This window comes from Myotis daubentonii, chromosome 17, assembly GCF_963259705.1.
Source record: "Myotis daubentonii chromosome 17, mMyoDau2.1, whole genome shotgun sequence".
Taxonomy (NCBI): Eukaryota; Metazoa; Chordata; class Mammalia; order Chiroptera; family Vespertilionidae; genus Myotis; species Myotis daubentonii.
The window spans coordinates 8,614,262-8,636,609 of NC_081856.1; the positions used below are offsets into that span (position 1 = coordinate 8,614,262).

A 22,348-nucleotide genomic window follows, 5' to 3' on the forward strand; every position below is an offset into this window, starting at 1 on the left:
TTGAGATGACGGGGAAGTGTGTGTGTGTGTGAATTAATAGAAGTCATTTCACTAACACTAACTCTATAAGAGTGTAATTTTCATGAAAATTCTAGTTATGCTTACATTAGAGTTTTATCCTAGCTTTTTGAGAGTCATTTCTGTTAGATTATTAAAGATATTTTTGAGATATCCTTCTACTTCCTTTCACTGAGTAACTTAGGTATTAGCATATATTTAGTCACATGAAAGGGCCCAGAAGCCAGGGTTTTTATTTCCAGGTTGTTGGTGTCCTTATTTAGTCATTACTTAGGAGCTGCTTTTGAGAATGCAAGCATACTCCAAGACAGGGCACACATTTCCCTGGCTATTAAGCTGTGTATTTATATCAGAGTTTACAAAATAGTATCATGGACATTATCTCATTCAATTCTCACAAAAATCCTATGAGATGAAGGCAGGGAATAGGTGTTATTCCCATTTTACATGAAGTGTAATTTTTGGAATGTTTTATAAGACTATAAATAGGGTCACCATACATTATGCTTTTGTCTGGGACAACCCCAAGTTATGTTGTTCTCGTGTAATTATTAGCATCAACTTTCTCTCAGTATCATGTTTGGATGACAGATACTATGGTCCCTAACAATCTATAAATCACTTTTCACTTGTATTAGGCTTTCAAAATTCATGTAGTCTGTGCAAGGCAATATGATAGCTCATGACAATAAGAGACAATCAGAGCTACAACCTGGTTAAGGGCCTGGGCTGCAAGCCCAAGACACAACTCCACTAGTTGTACATCCTTAGGCTAATTACTGTCACTGAGTAAATGCCAGGTAATCATTTCTTGTGTTTGCTGCTTGATCACATGGCTTTTTCTCATTGGCGGCATCTTCTTGTTCAGATAGAAGTCTTTCTCTGAACAAATGCCCAGATGCCCAAAGAAACATCCCTTGTCCTTTTTTATGAGGAGTCCAGCCCTTTTCACTCCTTCCTGAATGACTTCTGCCATCCTCCTCATAAACCAGCAGTGACCTCAGCTTCTGTGGTTGGTTGACACACTTTTGTCCCTGTGCTGACCTTAGAGTCATAGGGTCTGACAGCCGGGCTACTAGTCACAAACATCTGGACTCTTGGCAAGGCAAGGTTCCAGCCTAAGTTTCAGATTGATATTGGTACCAAACATGGACGTGTTTACTTCCAAACTGGACACTTCAAGAAAAAAAAATTCCAAAATTCCAAGGTGTTTCAGATGACAAGAGTGCCCTGAAGAGAGTTGGCCATGGTCTCACTCACATGCATACACATTCCATAGCACCACCAGGTAGTCTTGAAGGTGCAATTTGAAGATTCTTCAGGAGCCTGGAGCTTTAAATTACTTCAAACCTCAGGGGGTATGCATAGCAAGAAGAATAAATATTGCTTTAGAAAAAGGTTTCTAACATTAGAACTAGATGAGGTCTGCTCTTGGCTTTGCTCTTTACCAGTGTGGGACATTGAGGAAGTCTCTTAATTTTTCTAAACTCCAATTTTCTCAACCTGTAGGATGGAACTGTTAATATTTATGTTTGCCTCTTAGGATAGATGTGATAAATGAGTGAAATAATGAATGTAATATTTAGCATAATCCAAGAACAAAGGTGTTCATTGAATTTTTGTGTAATGTATTGTAGGGATTATGGGGATTGTTTTATTCTACTTTCTGATATTATATCTGAAAGATTCATTAAGGAATACTTGGCCAAATGGTTTTAATTAATCTTCTGGATTGGCCTGTGCTGTGGGACAAACTCCTTCTACCAGGAGGTAGTGACTCAAATTCTAGATGTCACTCGCAGAGAGAACTTGTAAGTCCTCGGCTGAAGTGCACGCCATTCTCCATCTTTAGGCCCCCTGTTGCCTGGTTTTAAGCTGTGGTGTCCCTTTGGGCCACACAAAGACTTTAGAGATGGGGATAGGAGATAGGAAGGAGCAACTCGGGTTAAGGAAAGACAGACTGTGTTCACACAATTTATTCAATGCCCTTTAAGTTGACAAACTTCTCACCCAGGGAACTCTCTGTGAGTCTGGTTGGACCACATAATAGAGGCAGTGTGGGATGACCAGGCAGGAGAAGGTGAAAATAAACAAGAGGATGTGTGTCTTAGAGGAAGAAATATATTCTTGACAGATTAGGTAGGAGGCATGAGGTTCACAGAAAGCCACAAATTACCAGTGAGGGAACTGAGAGCAATGAACTACTGCAGAAGGTAATGGCACTCTGATAAAGACATTTCAGATGTAGAAGCATGCTTTGCTTCACACAGAATATTCCACCGTTAGACTTCTTTCCTCTGTTGCTCCCCCTGTGAAACTGAGCAAGTTTCCTTCAGATACATCTCATGAGAAGGGGGCTTCGATTGGCGTGGCTGTATTCAGGTGGCTCCTCCTTCAATGGTAACTGAGGCTGGAAATACTTCAAGAGATCATTTGCTTTACTCTAACAGAAAGGGTGGCTGCAAAATCAGAAAAGATAAATATTTTACTTCTACCTCTTTTTGAACTATTACCAACCAACCTTGACAATGTGATGAACTGTAATTAACACATACATGGATTAAAGTTTTATTTTATTGTGTATCTTTCATAGTCTCTCCATGCCAAATGCAATTCCCACCCTTTCTTTGCCATACTTGGTGAGAAATAATCATCAGTTCTGGATGACTATGGGGGAGTTAGAGGCTGATTCTGTCAGGAAATGGACCCAGTTAGATTAAATGGACTAGGAAAAATGGACAACCTAAGGAACAGCTTAAAGAAACATCTTATAGACATTACTATCTTTTTAGTTTCACAGTATATTTAATTTCCTTTAATAATATTCTTTAACTACAAATTATATATCTTTGGGGGGGGAGTAGGGGAGAAGGAGGCAGGAGAGGGACTGTCACAGTGAATCTAAACATTGATAACTGTCGCACAGCATAGAGTCTTACCATATAATATGAACAAGGTGAGGGCAGAGCAACTGACCTAGAATATTTTAACCCTCATGGCTTAGCACAAAGCAGGAACTTAGTGAATGTTTTGGATGATTTTATAATGCAAGCAATTGCTGGTTTGGCTTCTTACAAGTGCAATCTTGTACCCAAAGATATTTACAGGTTAAGAATGCAGGACTACCAGAATGCAGTGGCAGTTTTAAAATCCTGTCGTTTAAAAAAAGTACTTGATTGTTTCCCAAACAGAATCTCTCCAAGCTGCTTGCGGGGCGATACTCTGCTCTCCCAAAGGGGCCTGGCCAGCTTTCTGCTCCTCTTTGCAGAGCACGGGGAGGAGACGGGGAAGCCAAAGCGTTGAGAAGTCAGTGAGAGAAAGGTTACACTCAATCTTCCAAATTACACTTGTTCATCCATCGTCCCAGTGAGTCGCCCTGAAGGCAGGCAAACATGGGGCTGAGAAACACTGGCTGTACCTCGCGGGATGAGGACTCAGGACAAGACTGGCGGCAGAGCTCAGGGTAAGAGGGAAGAAATCTCGTCTTCAAAGGTCCTCTGTACTCAGATGACCCTGCTATTAAGTTGAGTAAAATTTCAGTGTTAAAATCACTTATGAGTTCTACAGTAGTGAAATGAAGGGCTCCAGAAATCTAGATATACTAGCAGAGGAAATGATTTGGGTAGATTATGATGAGGAACAGCCGAGGGGTGTAAACAGAGCCTATGAGATCTTACGGTCAAGTACTAACATCATCTTAGGGTTCACTTAAATTATTTAGAATTGTTTTAAGAATTTTATTTTAGTTTTAAATAATATGTAATAAAACAGGGTTATTCACTTGGAAATGGATTTTTTTAATCAAACTACAATAAAAAGTTTAGGTACAGCTGTATAAGATTAGTTCTTTAAATGATACATTAAAATCATGGCCAATTATGGTGCACGATGTTAGCAAAGAAGTTCAAAGAATGTGCACCACATGGAAAAGAATCGGCCTCTCATGCATTGAGCACAGTAGGCCTTTCTGGAGGGTAATCTGGTAACATGTACTACAAATCTCAAGATCACAGTGGCCTCTAACTCAACATTCCTCTATTTACAAACTTACCCCAAGTAAGTAACCAATAATGCATGTGAGAAGATTTGTCTATAAGAATAGTTCATTTCAGAAATTATTTATAATAGCAAAAATGTGTGAACCAACACATGTCAGTGGCAGGGAAGTGGTTGAGTGAGTCTGTAGTGATGGGACACCAGGCAGCCATTACAAGTGAGGCTGCAGACAAACATCTAATGACCTGAGAAAATGTTCGTGAGATCGTGGTGCACAAAACCAGCAGCTTACAAAAGAGCATTTTCAACATGATCACCTAAAAACATATAGGGTGCCTTAAGAGAACCTGAAAGAACCTATCCCAGAATATTAATGAATAATTTAAATTTATTTGTTGAATTTCCTAAACTTCTGAAGTATTCTTCAGTTAATCTCTGTTACTTTATAATCAGAAAAATACAATTACAAAATGAAAAGTATTGTGTATTACATTATTTATACATGCTTAAGATAGAAAAATTGTGTCAAAGTCCATCTCAATATCAATCTAAAATTTTAGGAAAATACTTGGACAGTGAAATGTCTTTATTTCTTGGAATTGCTTATTCCACTTATTTGTAACTGTCCATTTTTTAATACAATGTACTTGTTTGCTTCATCTTATATAGTAAAAGGTATTTAATATCCCCAAAGCTTCTAAATATTTACATATTGACAGAAGAGATATTAGCTGCTTGGGTATGTTTACTAAAGAGATAGACAACAACTCAAAGAGCATAACTAAGCCCATCTTTTCACGCTTCCACCCAACGCCCAGAGGCACCTGCTGGATAGTGGGGGGCAGAGGGGAAGTCAGGTCCCCTTATAAGGGAGTATGCAAGGGGAATCCAAGGCAGTGACGAGGACAGAGTAGAGCTGATGTAGGAAGCAGAGGGAGCCAGAACAGGCTTGCCAACTGAGTGCAATGGCAGGGGAAGGGGGCAACCAGGATGACTCCAGAAATAAACTGAAAGCTGTGCCCATGCATCATTCATTAAACTCAAGAAACAGCACTTTCCTCTTCCCCTGCTTGCCAAGAGTTTGGATTTATCTTATTGTACTTTTCAACCCACAGTATTTATTGAGAGCCTTTCTGTGCAGAGGACTGTACTGTTATGACAGTACATGGGTATGATGACCCCCAGCCCTCAGATACTTACAATCTAGTCAGGTTGAATGACAAAGCCTCAAACAATAATAAAGATCATATTAAAATACGCAACATGTTTCTTTCATCTCTTTAAATCTCCCCCAGTGCCTAGCAGAATGGTATTTAAATGTTAAATGCCAATGTCTTTCAATACCATCTTAATTATTTACTGTTCCAAAAACATTCAGTAATTTCTATGATTTTTAATTTTATTATATCTAGCATTTTTCTGACATGAAAAATATTTGCCTTAATAATTGCCTTATATAATTCAAGATTATATAGTTTGACTATTCATTTCATTAATACAAACTTTTCTGATAGTTACATGCTTCAACATATGTCTAGGTATAAAATACCTCTAGCAATGTTAAACCCAAACCCAACAACATTTAATAAGAAACTTGTCTTACATCCCTTTTACTTGGTTCTTACACCAAAGTTGAATGATATATGTAAGTGAACAACATTCCCTACCCAAGCACACAATTCAATATCATCTTTCTAAGTAGAAAAAATATATATACAATACATATACACCTCCTTTTTTATACTCATTTGAGGCAACACAGACATTTAGTTATTCACATATCAATGAATTCATTTGGATCTTTGAATACGTGGGCTTCAAATTCCATTTGGCTCTGTAAAATAAAAGTGCTAAAATTAGTACAGGCTTACGAAAAAGGCAGAACAAAACAAGTTATTCCGTATGTCTCCTTTGAAGAGACACAAGATAACAACATCAAGAACTTGTGATGGTCATGCATTTTCTGTTCACTTACAGATGGTGACAGTACAGATTATATTCCAAGTACATTACTTAGTGTGGGGCTACAAGATGAGCAAGACTACACGACCCAGATCTTCAGTCTACTGGCAGAAACCATCCAGAAACTGATGAGCTTAATTCACTGAAGTGAGGGCTGCAATAAAGTAAACACACAGCAGACTCTGGGAGGCCAGGAGGACTAATTATGTCACAGCCAGTCGGTGGCAGGTAGCAGGCATGCTTCCTAGAGCAAGAGAAGCTGGACAAACAGTTGGGCATAGGGAAGGAATGTAGTCTAGTAAGACAAAAACCCAAAAGCTGGATGCTTGGGATTAATAGGGGGAGTGTGGTGTGGTGACCTCGGCAAGAGCAGCTTCAAGTGTGGAGAGGAAGAAGTAATGGTAGTGTAGGTTGCAAATATGGACAATTCTTTCAAGATATTTGACTTTGAAAAACAAAGCCATTGGACAGAAAATAAAAGTAGTTGTGTAATTAAGGTAAGATCTCTCTTTTCCTTTCCTTCCTTGCTTCCTTCCCCTTTCTTTTGCTCCCTCCTTTCCCCCCTTCCTCCTTCCTGTCTACTTCTTTTTTTCTATTCCTTTCTTTTCCAAATGGGACAGGTTTAGACCTGTTTAAATCCTGATAAGAAAGTTTTAATAGTGAGGGAAGAGGCTGAAGATATAGGGTAAAAATAAAGCTTAATGATGAAGTAGTTCTTGAGAAGATGTAAGGGTCTAGATAGATCCAAAACTTCCCATCAAGCACTTCTGAGATCTATCCATTCACCTATCCATCCATCCACTGAACATGGTACCTACCATGTACTATGCACAGTATATGGGGAAATATGGTAGAAACAAGACCAAGTTCCCATCCTCAGGGAGCTTATATCTATATAGTGACACACACAATAAGTATTTGAGTATATATAGTCTATGTAATGATAAGAACTATGAAGTAAGATTATAGAATAAAGGAGGGGGGTAGTTAAGATGGCCAATGGTATTGGAGCATAATGAGGAAATGGCACTTGAATAGAGACTGAATGAGATGACAGTCTGAGGCATGTGAAGGTCTGTGGAAAGGATGTTCTAGACCAGTGATGGCGAACCTTTGAGCTCGGCGTGTCAGCATTTTGAAAAACCCTAACTTAACTCTGGTGCCATGTCACACATAGAAATTTTTTGATATTTGCAACCATAGTAAAACAAAGACTTATATTTTTGATATTTATTTTATATATTTAAATGCCATTTAACAAAGAAAAATCAACCAAAAAAAATGAGTTCACGTGTCACCTCTGACACACGTGTCATAGGTTCGCCATCACTGTTCTAGACAGAGGCTATAGTAACTGGAAAAGGAACTAGGGAGGAATAGCGAGGTAGCTGGGGTAGGTCCAGGGGTAAGAAAGATTGAGGGAGAGTGGGAGAGGTGGTTGGAGAGAGAGAAAGGGGCCACTGTATAAGACTTCAGAATCCATTTGTGTTTTTAAATATACTGGATATTGTGAAGAATAGTCAGTACGGGGACAACAGTGGAAGCAAGGAGGCTAATGATCTAGGGTATGTGACAGATGCTGGCAACTTGATTTATGCTTGTGGTCAACAGACCTGTGGAAAAGAGGTTATATTCAAGGGTGCATTTTGAAGGAACAGCTAAAGGTGCAATTGGAGAAAAATTAAGGATTACTCCTAGGGTTTTGATTGATTAACTGAATGTATGGGGTATCATTTATTGAAACAGAGAAGATGGGGAGGGGCAAATTTGGGGGGAAAACCAATAATTTATTGAGATTATCTATTGGATATGTTGAGTAGGCAGCTGGAGATACAGACTAGAGACTGGGGGAAGGTGTATTGTAATATTTATATACCAAATCATTCTACCTGCTTAAAATTTTCCAATGAATCCTCACTCACTCAAGACAAAATCCAAACTACAAGCTCCCTTGAGATTGGCCTTTCTATGCATCTCCAGCATCATCACTCATCAGCAGTTTCATACCACACCAAATACTCTTTGAATACAGGTTCATTTCTCTCTCTTGTGCGCGTCATGCCTTCTCTTTGCTTAGATTATTAATTATTCGTCCCCATTTTGACCTAGCTGACTATTGTGTCCTTGAAGCCTAGCCTTCCTTGTCCCACCAGCCATTTACCAGTCATTTGATACAGCTGGTTTTGATGCACTCTTTGTGAGCACCACAATATTCTGTACATATCTCTATGGACTCTAGAACCAGGGGACCCAGGGTACTTCATAATTGGTGCATGAACTTGGACAAGTGGGCTAAACTCTTCAAACCTCAATTTCCTCATCTGTAAAATGAGAATAATAATACTACCTACTTCATAGGGTTGATAAGGGAATTAAATGAGGTGATGTAGATGATAGCGCTTATAACAGTGGATGGCATAGATGAAACCCGTATAAGTCATTAACTATAATAATAATACTTATCATACTGTTGAGTAATTATTTTTATGTTGACATTCCTCCTAAAAAATATTAACCCTTGAGCACTTCAATTAAGCCTTTCATATGTGCTTCTGGCCCACAGTAAGCTTCAATAATTGTTTCTACATAAATGAATGAGTCGATGAGTAAACAAACAATAGCATTTGGCCACAATAGTACCATAAAGTGAACCATCAGGTTCTTCTTCAGTGGGCTTTCTCTATCTATAAGCTATTCTCTGTGGCTGAAGGTTATTTGTTTTATCCATCACGCACCAAACCAAGAAGACCTGGTTGTTGATCCTACATTATATTTTGGTCACTGTTCAGTAAAAAAGAATATCTTTCTTCCTTTTTTAAATACCTACCCTAGGATGTGTTTTATTGATTTTATAGAGAGGAAGGGAAAGAGAGGGGAGAGAGAGAGAGAGAGAGAGAGAGAGAGAGAGAGAGAGAGAGAGAGAGAGAAGTGATAGAGAAACATTGATCAGTTGCCTCCTTCACATGCTCCAACCAAGGATGGGACCCATAATCCAAGTATGTGCCCTGACTGGGAATCAAACCTGCAGTCTTTTATTGCCCTGAATGTTGCTCCAATCCCCTGGCCAGTGTAACAATATCTTTCTTTACCTTTGGATCAGGTAGACATGGTCCAAAAGCTTCCAGTAGAAGAGTTTCTTCTCTCACAGCTTGTTCGTAGTCTGAGAAGGACAGTTTCCCATCATGGTCATGATCCTAGGAGTGACCAGCCGTATATGCGTCAACATGTAAAATACTTATTGCAGATACAACTGTCTTTTCATGGTCAAGTGTTAATGGAAATAAGGTATTAGAGAAGTGATCCTAGTTAAATTGTAATGAACTATCAATATTATAAAAAAAAGAGCATAATCCAGGTGTTTAATTTCACCAAGCAGAAAACTGATAGTTACTATCATTTGAATTATTGTTTTTATCCCACAATTAGCCTTTAAATTTTAAAATAAAACTCTACATTATACATATTTACCATTTTCTTAAGTGTTATTTCAACCAAATCTTTGATTCCTTCATCAGGGTCTTCTTCAGATGGCTGTTTAAGAAGGCTGTTCTTCAACATGTGGAACATTTCCTCCTTTGAAATGAATCCATCACCATTCAAATCAAACACTTCAAAGCAATCTTTTAAAAAATAGCCAATTAGGAATTTGATATTATCCTTAAGGTAACATTTGTTCTGAAAAAGTTTTCAAGACCAAGGTCTATATTGATGTTCTTATCAATGCCACAGGCCTTAACACAATCTAATCTCCATAATAAATGCTTAATGTTCACTTGTTGAATATATGAAACAATCCTTAGAAAAAATTTCATTACAATCAGCTATGGAGAAGCATGACAAGAGACAATAAGTTGGCATAATACTCCCCAGATATTATGTTGAGTGAAATAAGCCAATCAGAAAAAGACAAGTATCACATCATCTCACTTATAGGTGGAATCTAATGAACTGATGAACAAAAAAGACCCAGAGACATAGAAACATGCAACAGACTGAAGATCCTCAAAGGGAAGCGGGGGGCGGGGGGGAGGAGTAGGGGGGAGTGATTAATCAAATAACTTAGATGCATATTATGCAAATATGCATAATACATGGTCACAGACATAGTGTGGTGAATGCCTGGCAGTGGGGGGGAATGAATTGTGGAGGGGGTCAATGGGGGAAAAACAAGGGACATCTGTAATACTTTCAACAATAAATATAAATTTAAAAAAGAAAATTGAGGTAAAAAAGAAGCAATAAGTTGAAATTTTTCATCTTGAAACTCGTGGAAAACTGACTGACATATAATTCTTTTATTTTTATTTTAAAAATTTAATGTTGACATAATTCTTAAACAGATTTCATCAAAATTAAGAATTAACTAAGAATCAGAGCACTAGAATCAATATCCCCTACTTTTATGGTTATAATTCAAGTACTTAAATATGCAAAAACATAATCTTAAGACCTTTAATGTAAATGTATATATACATGATTAGCACCTATAACATGTGCTTATCTAGTCTTGCTTGACATGAATTATTCTTCAAAATCTCTTGATTTTTCTTTTAATTAATTTTTTTTCAACCTTTAGCATTGACTTGAATTTGCTCCGTAAAAGAGGCTAATGGGAATTCCAACCAACCAACCAACCAACCAACCAACCAACCAACAGACAACCTACTTCATTGGCTGGGTTGGAAGAAATCGGTTTAAAATGTTTTAGATATGTTAGGCATAATGTGCAAACCAGTAGGATAACCTGAAATCTTACATTTCATTTTTTCTTCCAAAGTTCCTCGGAGAAACAGTGATAATCCATATACCCACTCTGATACACTTACACAACCATCATTGTCTTTATCAAAACCTCGGAATACTAAAAAGAAAAAGAAGGGCAATGTAATACTTGTGGTGCATTTTTACTCTCAGTAATCTACATTGGTACTACTCACTTTTAAAATTTAAACAAAACTTCAGGATCATATGGTCCAACATTCCCATTTGACAAAGGAAGAAACTAACTTTCACATTTTCTCCTCATATTTTGTGGGAACAAAGTAAATTCTGAATATCTAAATATGTTAATAACTAATTATTAACATATAACTGTTGATATATTAAATGTGTTGCTATATTAACATAAAATATATAATTTTGTACTTTTGTTACTCAACAAATGTAATGCTTTATTACATGGTAGACGGGACTATATCTTGATTCTTATTGAAATACTTTCAATGATGTAAAGAAACTTAAATGTCCTTTTAAAATTATTCTTCTTATTATTATATTTATTAAGTAAAAATAGAAATATTTTAGGTTTTCTGTTTTAAAGTAAGGGAAACCTAATTATTCAAGCTGACTCTGTCCACTTCTTAAATACACAAAATAGAGTGGATACTATTTCCATCCCTATGATCTTTTTCTTTTAAAAAAATTTAATTTATTGGGGTTACATTGGTTAACACAATTATATAGTTGTAAGGTATATAATTCTGTAATACATTATCTACATATTGTATTGTGTGTTCAAACCCCAACTCATGTCTTTTTCCATCACCATTTATCCCCCCTTAGCCCCCCTCACTCTCATTTCCCTCTCCTATGATATTTTTCTTGAATATAAAGATTTAAATTTTATATTTGAATGAAATTGGGAATATAGAACATCAAGGTTTTACAAACAGTAAGTCCAACTCAATACTTTTTCTTCAGTTATGGCTAGATTTGTATTTCTCCTTACCTCTGTCCATAATCATGTCATCTGTCATTCCAAATGTCACATGCAAGAAGTTTCTAAATGCATTACGATCCAGTCCATTGACCACACCTTGTCGCTCTATTATATCTCCCACCAAGTTATAATAGAGTTTTATAAGACACTGCACTTCAAATTTATTAACTGTGGAAAAATAAAGTTAAGATATAACAAAAATGTGTTTTAATCTTTAATTTCTAACTTAAATTTTGCATTAATGAATTTATAGACTAACATTTTAAAGCCATCAGATATGTAGCTGTCAGCAATCCTATGGTATTTTTTTAATCCTTATCCGAGGCTATGTTTTTACTGATTTTAGAGAGGCGAGAGAGAGAGAGAGAGAGAGAGAGAGAGAGAGAGAGAGAGAGAGAGAGAGAGAGAGAGAGAGAGAGAGAGAGAGAGAATTGCCTCCCCTACACATCCCCATCAGGGATCCAACTGCAACCTAGGTATGTGGTATGTGCCCTGACCTGGAATCATCCCCAACCTTGTAGATTACAGGGGGTTATGGGGATGTTCCAACCAACTGAGCTACCCAGCCAGGGCAGAAGACATATCTGTTTTGAGATTCATGACCCTTAAGTTAACAGAGGATGGCTACTAAAGAGGATTCTCCACTAAAATGAGAGAAAAAGCCTTCCCTCCAATATCCAACAGGTGCAAGTTCAGTCACACTTAGGAAAAAAGAAGACAGTATCAGTCAAGTTACCTGAATAATGATCATGGGGTCCAATTCTAAACTTTAAAAGGCAGTAGGGATATGATTCAAAGTAAGTACGGTAATGTTTAAGAATGCTAACTTTCCTTGCATTTTGATTACAGGCAATCATGAGACTTGTAATTTAGCATTCCCCTGGAAATAGATACCAGGCTCCTGAAAGTCAGGAGACAATTTTTATTTCATATTAACCTTAGTAAATCCATAATTGAGATTTTGGAAATTAAAATCACCCATTTTCCAAAAAAAGTGTTTAAACATATTTTAGCACTCTTGTAGCTCTTATTGCAGATGAAATGAAATTAACATGCAATTATTCAGCAGTACTTTGAATGAAGGCAATTTTTATTGAAAGGATACACACGCATTCATATTTGTCAACACACATCATTGTATAAAGGGTGGTGTTCTTAAAGAGTGAGATAATTATTTGTGTTCCAATTCCCATTTCAGATATGTTAAGTGGAAGGGTTATTGCCTAGCATTAAGAACAAAAAAGTGAGTCCTAACCAATTTGGCTCAGTGGATAGAGCATCAGCCTGCGGACTGAAGGATCCCAGGTTCAATTCCGGTCAAGGGCATGTACCTTGGTTGTGGGCACATCCCCAGTGGGGGGTGTGCAGGAGGCAGCTGATTGATGTTTCTCTCTCATCGATGTTTCTAACTCTCTATCCCTCTCCCTTCCTCTCTGTAAAAAATCAATAAAAATATATTTTTTTAAAAAAAAGAACAAAAAAGTGAGTTTAAATATGAATTATAGGTAGAAGATGGGGATGAGTTTATTTCAAAACAAGACAGAGTATTTTTTAAAACAAGGACAAAACCCGCATGCATGTAAAAGAAGACAGAACATAGAAATGGAGAAATCACATCTACTCCTACAGGTCAGGACAGGCCTGAGTGTGATTTCTGGTTTGGGATACCAAAACGTAAGAGGGATATTAAAAACCTTGAAAAACAAATGATTTAGTCAATAAATTAAATAATAGACAAGAGCATAATGATTATAATTTTTAAAAGAGCTGTTAGTTGCAGTAGAAAATGGTATCCCAGTTTGTCAAAAAGTTAAACACAGAAATTCTGTGTAATCCAGTGATTCACTTCTGGGTATATACCCAGAGAACTGAAAGCAGGGGCTCAAATACTTGGACACCAAGCATGTCAAACTCAAGGGCTGCCATGGGCCAAGTAAACAAGGTTTAAGTTTATGTGAGCAGAAAAAAAACAAAGCTTCAATTTTCATAGAAACATAGGTTTATTTCAATAGAGACATGCTGAATAAAAAGGGCTGAAATAAATGAGTAATCGTTAACATAAAATAATGGAACATTTTAATAAAAATTAATATTTTTTTCTTGAACATTAACTTAACAGACACTGAATAACTGCACAAATTATTAAGCGTAATGCAAATAAACCTATTTTTCTTGTTCTCTGAAAGCGAAATATTTCCTGTTGTGCACAGCAAACAAGTCAGTCCAAGACTAATGATGTGGCAATCATCTGCTAAAATATTTGCTGCCAGTATTAGTGGAGAGAATGGTGTGCCTGCGCATAAGGCGCATAAGGGAAATGAATGCAACATGATTACAGTAATCAGTCATTAGCAAATGTTGTAGTTCATTATTAATAACTAGAGGCCTAGTGCATGAAATTCGTGCACTGGTAGAGTTCCTAGCAGCTGCTGGCTGCCAGCCGGGGCCTGACCTCCCTTCCCCTGGCTGGCCCTGCCCCCTGGTCGAATTCCCGGACAACTCGTGGTTGAGGGGACAATTTGCATACTATGCTTTTATTATATAGGATTATGTATAACAGAATATTGTAAAAATTAAGTTACAACATTTTTATTAAAATATTTCTTACATACCATTATATTAGCTGGGCCGCAAAAAATATTCATTGTGGGCCACATGTGGCCCCCAGGCCACGAGTTTGACATGATTGTTGCACACCAAAGATCATAGCAACATTAGTCACAGTAGCCAAAAGTGGAAGCAATCAAGTGTCCACTGGGGAATGAATGGATAAACAAAATATAGTAAATGCATACTATGGGTGAGTATTTGGTTTTATAAAGGAAGGAAATTTTGGCACATGCTATAGCATGGATGAAACTTGAAAACTTTATGATGAGTGAAATAAGCCAAACACAAAAGAATACTGTATGATTTCACTTATATGCTATACCTAGAGTGATGAAATTAATAGAGACAGAAAGTAGAATGGTAGTTGCCAGGGGTTTGGGGAAGTGGAAAATGGGGAGTTATACTATAATGGGTATAGAGTTTCAGTTGGGAAAGATAAAAATGTTCTGGAGCTTAATGGTGGTAACAGTTGTGCAACGATTTGAATAAATTGAATACACAGAGCTGTACAATTAAAATAGTAAAATTTAACCACAATTTAAAAATATTCTCAAAGTAAAAAGGCTGTTGGCTAGTTGGGAAAGAAAAGACTGCTTAAAGAATGACTATTCAACATCCCCTTCACTCAGCATTTTACGTTTCATCTTTTCCATCTTGGCTGAAATAAAGATTAAAGAATATTAGCTTAATTTATTACCCAAAGATCCAAGTTAGACATAAGAAAACTTTTCTTGCTGAAATTTTCTTAAGTTCTAGAATACAATACTAAATACAGTTAAGAAAAATTCAAGGATGGGCTTTCATTTTTTGGGGTTGGTTTGATTGTTCTTCAGATCATATCTGTAAAGTTGCAGATTAACTATATGACCACTGAAGATACTTTCTTCTCTGATTCCACAAAATTTATCCATTTAATCCTAGTGGGATTATCATCTGCCAACTGAAAGGAAATATAACTTTAGGTGAAAGGTCCTCTGTTTAAAGGAATTTAATGTCAAGGACTTGAAACTCTTCCTATAGAATTTAACTAGTAATCATCCAAGTTTTTCAGGCTCACTTTAAAATGTTTATGTAAGTACAAAAAGCAAAAGAGTTTATCCTGCCATGTGTTTCTTTATCTTTTAATACACTCACCTCTTAATTATTCACAGAATGTCTGTTTGCAAACGTACTGAACAGGGAGCAAATTAAATTCAGCATTGTATATTGAAATTATTGCATTTTTTATTCAAAGTGTTTACCAGATGTTTTATAGGGTGTGGTCTTCTCCCAGAAATGGAAGTATTTTAAGAAAAACAACAACAGAACAAACTCTCATCATATTATAATAACCATAATAATGCCTTAGATGACAGGATGACTATTTTTCTAAGAAGTTTTAGATACTTATACACACTCTAATTTTCATTTACAGCACCACTCCACTAAGAGAGCCTTTCTTACTACTCATTGCATTAGGTACACATACAATTAAAAGAAACGAGATCCTGTAATCTCTAGAACTACATTAAAACACGTTTGTTCCTCCTTCTTTGCACAGTGGGAGTGGTCTTGGGATTATGTCTTCTTCTATTTCCTCAGGTGGCCAGTAGTTTTGCAATCAGCATACAATTCATAAGCTTGCTCATTGGACAACACCGTCTTCACCTAAACCATGTCCTTATCTTCCTGGCCCAGGTACAGTTCTGTTTTTCAGTCTGAATACAATTCTAAAGTTACCTAGGAAATTCTAGGACCGCCTTTTAGAATGTGCAGTTGGAGCAGGTACCTTTAATAAGTGCTCCTCTTGTCACTGGCAAAGTACCCTGCAACCCCACCAGCAACTGGAAAGTGGAAGTCTAGAGCTGGGAACAGATTCTTTACCATGTGTTTAGCTTCGGTGAGCTCTTTGGGCCCACTTCCCTTCCAGCTCTGACATAGGTTTGCTTCCTAAGGGTGTTCAGTCCTTGATAACCATTTTCCCTTATGGATCTCTTGGTAAGTATCTGGTATTGAACCCTGTCATTTTACTTGCTCTAGAAAGCTAGAATGCAGGTGTATGTTGCTTGTGATACTTTTCTCGACTCCCTGGTTTTTAATAGTCACTTTACACCTATGACCGAGTCTAAAACCACATGTGTCTCCTGGGTATATAAATCACATTTCTGTAATGTAAGGGTAAATTAAGAAGAGCGCTTGAGAAGGAAGTAAGTGTACTTGTGGGAGTGCAATCATAGATGCCTGGACACCTGGATAGCGATCCTTAAGTTGATTGGCAGGCGTGGAGCCTGCTCCGAAAAGCTAACATCCAGGTATTCCCGTCCAGGCTTCTTCTTCTTTTTTTTTTTTTTTAATATATTTCATTGACTTTTCACAGAGAGGAAGGGAGAGAGATAGAGAGTCAGAAACATCGATCAGCTGCCTCCTGCATGCCCACAACCAAGGTACACGCCCCTGACCGGAATCGAACCCTGGACCCTTCAGTCCACAGGCCCACGCTCCATCCACTGAGCCAAACCGGTTACGGCTAGGCTTCTCTTTAAGGGTGGTGGAAAGGCTGGGAGTTAGGAAGCAGGTTGGGCAGAAAATTTTAGCACCCGGTAGGGCAGGAGACCTGGACCAGGAGCCTGTGCTAATCCAGCACTTGATTCCTACTTACAATGCTTGCAATTTTTAGTTAAGGTGTCCGTCAACTTCTGCAACTTCTTGCGGTTCATGCCGCGCGCTCAGGAAATCAGGCAGTGGCGGGTGTCTAGGGATGCGGCTGCCGGGATCCTCGCTGGGCCTGGGTCTGGGCCGGGGAAAAGCGCCCTGGGTCTCCATCGCCCCACACCTGCTGTGCTCTAACACACAAAGTGGCCATGGCAACGCCCTGGCCGGCCGCTGATTGGTTCCCTGGCGCGCGCAGTGTGCGTGCACCGCGCTAACAAACAACGTGGCCATGGCAACCGCTGGGCCAGCTTCTGATTCGCTCCTGGGGCTGGGGAGCGCAGCCCTACTTGGAGGGTCCTGGCCGAACACAATTGCGGACTGTGTTCTGATTGAAGTCGGAATGCTGATTTTTCAGCTGTTGCTGTCTTTTGGGTTCACAGCACCTTTGATGGACTGCACAGGGATTCATCAAGGTCTAAAATACCTTGTGCACGCTGTGAGAAGGGTGTTTGGGGTGGTGAGCGCTGTACCCAGGGAAGCTTACAATCTACTGGGAGATTTGGGGAACTTGGAGGAGCTTCCAGAATTAGCAGGTGTGTAATCCAGACGGTTGTTTTATGGGGTACAGAAGGGTGGGAAGAACTTGGAATAGGTTTTTTTTCTCTCCCTCTCTCCCCTCCCCCTTATTCTTGGGCGTGGGGTGAGGCTGTCAGTAGAATCTGGGAAAAAGACACTAGCAATTTTTAAGCTAGTTAAAGGGGGCAGCTTTCCCAATAAACAGACTGACAACTGACACTTATCTGTGGGGTTGAGCCCAATATTGCTTTTCTGGAAAATATTCCTTTAAGTAAAACTGAAGGAATTTTTTACTTATTTGACAGACAAGTCTGCAAACAAAGAATAGTTCTTACATCTTTAATGTGGGAAGGCTTTCTGCTCTTCTTAACCACAGATGGAACACCATCTTTGAATTAGGACAACAATAAAATGGGTTAGTTCAGCCAGGAGTACAAAACCTACAGTATTGTCTAGTGTATCTACTTGTTTAACGTTAGAGGGGAAATACCTTGGAATACAAATTATTTTATAGTATACATACTGTCATTGTTAGGCTGAAAACAGAAAAATTCTGCCAACCATGAGTAACAATCCAATATAAAATAGTTTCACCTGTTTGGTGTGGCTCAGTGCCTGAACATCGACCCATAAACCAGGAGGTCACAGTTAATGTGAATCTTCCAGGTCAGACACATGCCTGGGTTGTGGGCTCAATCCCCAATAGGGGGCATGCAGTAGGCACCCGATTGATGTTTCTCTCTTATCGATGTTTCTATCTCTTTATCCCTCTCTCTTCCTCTCTCTCTAAAAAAATCAATTAAAAAATAGTTTCAGTGTTGAGGTCTCTGGTTTTTTCCTTGTTTTATTTATTTGTTGAATAAAAAATTGGGATGCTGTTTGACACCAGAGTCAATGATGCTTGGTGAAGGCAGGGACTGTATTATCCTAAAGAAAATTTCCTGCCAACAGTTAACCAATATATAATGATAGTGATTATGAGTTTCCAACAGTTTTCTGATTAAATAGTATTCCTATATGTCTTCTTATCTAGCAGCTGTGACATTTCTAATGAGATTACAGACAACAGCTGGGGAGGACTGGACATATTCTAATTATACTCACCTGTGAAACCATAGTGGCTTTTGTCAGATTATAAAATTGTAGGAAATATTTAATTCATAGAGGTTATTGTAGTGCTCATTTCAAAAGACATGGAGCCAAAAGAATGGTTGTCGGTAGTTACAATAAAAGAAACTGTAGGTCTGTTTCTGCTTGTGGGTCTATTAAGAACCTTCCTTCTACTAGGTTTTCTGAAGGGACCTCGATTGGCACATCTTGGGGAGTAGGACTTCTCTGGTGGGGTCACAATGATGGGTCTCTTCAGGTATCCCCGAAGATACACTCAGTGCTTGTTGGGGAACACCGATGGATGAATTAAACAGTTCTTCATTCACAAGCTTCAGGCCTAGGACCCATCAACCATGTTCCCTTGAAGTGGAAAAAATGAAGTCAGGACAAAACCACGGAAAGTTGAAATTAAGGATCAAAAATACCCTGGCTGGTGTAGCTCAGTTGGCTGAGCACTGTCCATGCACCAAAGGGCTGCCAGTTCAATTCTCAGTCAGGTTCAATTCCACAAACCCACTTTATGGGTTCCAACACATGTATGGGGTGTGTATGGGAGGCAACTGATTGATGTTTCTCTCTCACATCCACTTTAATGTTTCTCTCCCTCTGCCTTCCTCTGTCTCTAAATCAATAAAAATGTATTTTAAAAAAGAAACAAATCTGTTCTACCAAGCAGAATTACTTAACCTGCTAATAAAACTTTTGAGGTGTCCTCTTTTACATTCTTCCTCCTTCCCATATTCTTTCTTCCATGCTATTCTTTTAGCAGAAAATTTCCAAGCGCATTGTTCTATAAAACTCACTTCTCTGAGAGAGTGGCCTGCAGAATTATACTTCCTATGAGGTCTTGAAAACCCTCAGGGAAAACAAGGTATTTATTACGGGCAGTTTTGTCAACATATTCTCAAACTTTAGAACTTTCTTCACATTTTTTGTGAAGTTTTTGCACTTAGTATTTGCAGAGTTTAGAAACAAGAGGTAGGCCTGAGAGACTCAACTAATCACATTTCAAGGCAAATTGAAATTTCTGTTCTCGTGTTGATTAGATATAGGATTGCTTTCCCCTCAGGGCTTTTTCAGAGTAAGGCAATTAAGCCAGAACAGTTACCTCATATCAAATCAATTGACAATGGAATAATAAAAAACTGTGTTTAATTTGTACTGTACACAAATTTTACTGTGCATGAAATGATCATAGAACTTTCCAAAATTCAAGCGACTTTGAGATGGATACTTTTGTAAATAAAAAGTACATAAAAGTGACTATTAATGCTATAAATATTTCTAATTCTGTGTGCAAAACAATCTCCCCTTGGACTCACAATTAGTTGGAGTTTTGCCATGATAAATAATTTGGACCTTGAATTGATGAAAGTGTTTTATTTAATGTGAACCCTTTATGATAAAGGCATTTGGAAACTGTTTAGGAAATGACATCATAGAACTGATTTCCAAGTATATTACAAACCTATTATGAAATTACTTCAATAAAAGAAAAATATAAAGGTTAACTATCTATCTATGCAATTTCAATTTAATTTTACCAATTTTATTTTGAAGATATAGTGATGAGAAGTTGTGAGGTGATTTTAGGCAATTATTTGGGTGGTTGAATCTCCCCTGCTCTCTTACCACTTTTTCTTTTGGCTGCTCTGCTGAAATGACAGTCTGCTTTCAGTACCTCCAACCACCCAGCTGTCTCACCCCAGGCCTTATGCATATTCTTCTCCGATCCCCAGAGGAAATGCGAGTTTTTGACTCCCCATATAAAGTGAATCCCTCCATACCCTGTGGTCTTTTCTCTGCCTCTGGACCAGTTTCTTTCCAATGCTTGCCACAGTGACTGACAGCTTTCTTTCTCTAATCTCTCCTCCCCCCTGGATTGTCAACTACGTGACCCCCCGTCTTCTTTTGTGCCCTCACTCTCACTCACATTCTTTTTTCCTGTGTTTATGTCTATTTGTATCTCTTATATATCACCTATTCCAGTGGTCGGCAAACTGATTAGTCAACAGAGCCAAATATCAACAGTACAACGATTGAAATTTCTTTTGAGAGCCAAATTTTTTAAACTTAAACTATATAGGTAGGTATATTGTTATTAGCTTAATTAGGGTACTTCTAAGGCTTAGGAAGAGCCACACTCAAGGGGCCAAAGAGCTGCATGTGGCTCGCGAGCCGCAGTTTGCCAACCATGGACCTATTCTTCTATACCTCTGAAGCTTGATAACACATTCCACTTTCTATTGTCTGTATTAAGGGAGAGTGATGGGAGAAATCACCTGAGCAGAGATGATCCTCCCTCACCACCACACCCCCGTCCCCCGCCCGCCGCATAGCACCCCTTCATGGAGAGCCCTGTGAATGCATACCAGGCCTGTAAAGGGGTAAGTACTAAAGAAGAGCTTGTCTCAAAATATACTGTCAATATTCACTGGTGTTAATACATTTCTACATAAGTTTTTTAAAGTCATAATCAAGAAGTAAGGTAAGTGCCTAGGGCTTACTAAGGATAGGATTCTTATATCTTTTTTGTGGTGTGTTTTTTTAAACCTCACCAGAGGATATTTTTTCCATTGATTTTCAGACAGAGTGGAAGGGAGAGAGGAAGGAGAGACACACATTGATTGGTTGCCTCCAGCAATTGCCACATGGGGCTGGGGATCAAACCTGAAACCAAGGTACATGCCCTTGACCTGGAATCGAACCCTAGACCTTTTGGTCCATGGACTGATGCTGTAACTACTGAGCCAAGCTGGCCAGGGAAGGATTCTTATATCTTACATGTAATTTATGAAGTTGTAAATTAAGATGTGGCATGCGAGAAGTAATTAATGTGATGGCAGTTATGTCAACGGGCTGAGTAAGGAAGCTGCTCCTCCAGGCCTGAAGGAGATGCCCAAGAAATCCTGCGGCACCCTCTGGGCTCCTCCCCACGGAGTGCTGGGTCATGGGCACCCAACTGCCCTATCCACATAACCACCACAGGGCCAGGAAGGGCCTGCCTCTTTCCAGGGAGCCCGGAGCTCCTGGTGGCATTCTGACACTACTCATGGCAGCTGTCACATACCTCCTACACAAAACCAGACCAGGCTTATCCTCTCACACCATGCCTGGCACTGCCTACACCTCTGGAACAATGCCGACCAGAAAAGCGCATGTACCATCCAAATACTTGAGACCCGGCCCTTGTAACCACATTCCTTGCCTCCATTATTCTTGATCACCCAGAGAACAGGAAGCTCCCATAATTACTTTTCTCCAATGATCTTACCCCTTTAGGAGACTTTATTTCTTAGCCTCGATCTGTCTAACCCCTTTCAACTGTACCCAACACATTTCTCTTCCATTGTGAACATTTACCTTACACGATCCATCTTTGCACAGGACCCTTCTACATTGTTCTTCCCTGAAACCCGTTTCTCCCCTAAAAATACTGCTTCTTCTATGTTATTCCATACCTACACACTCCCAGCCAGGAGGAAGTCAAAATTCCTTTGCAGTATCATATTAGTTATGTCTTTTCTTCTCATCTATCTTCCCAGGAAGTGCAGGCATGCTCACTACCTCCACGGCTGCACCTCCTGTTTTATTCATCCTTTTTGCCCTTGCTTAGCTCCCGCAATAGCCCATTGTCTCCTACCTGATGCTTCTTTAAGCCATCCAAAGGATTGCCAAAGTGATTTAGCTAAAACACAAAGCCAGTCAGTCATGTCTTCCTTCTGC

The 22,348-nt window shown here is 38.6% G+C and overlaps 1 protein-coding gene across 1 annotated transcript; it reads right to left on the reverse strand.

Moving 5' to 3' along the window:
* Positions 1–4,037: 4,037 nt before the first annotated feature.
* CLXN (calaxin) lies at positions 4,038–17,104 on the reverse strand. The gene is made up of 6 exons (XM_059672714.1): positions 16,944–17,104; positions 11,705–11,863; positions 10,733–10,837; positions 9,445–9,596; positions 9,066–9,170; positions 4,038–5,848 (listed from the first exon to the last, which is right to left on the reverse strand). Exons 1-6 carry the CDS (start codon positions 16,999–17,001, stop codon positions 5,789–5,791), a joined length of 639 nt encoding a protein of 212 aa, XP_059528697.1. The 5' UTR covers positions 17,002–17,104; the 3' UTR covers positions 4,038–5,788.
* Positions 17,105–22,348: the final 5,244 nt, after the last annotated feature.

Excerpts from the sequence above, each read along its gene's own strand:
- CLXN (XM_059672714.1), bottom strand. The coding sequence starts at position 17,001 with ATGAACCGCAAGAAGTTGCAGAAGTTGACGGACACCTTAACTAAAAAT. Across the intron at positions 10,838-11,704 it reads TGACATGATTATGGACAGAG|TATTCCGAGGTTTTGATAAA; the intron begins GTAAGGAGAAAT and ends TTTTCTTTTTAG. Across the intron at positions 9,597-10,732 it reads TTTGGAAGAAAAAATGAAAT|ATTGCTTTGAAGTGTTTGAT; the intron begins GTAAGATTTCAG and ends ATTTTTTAAAAG.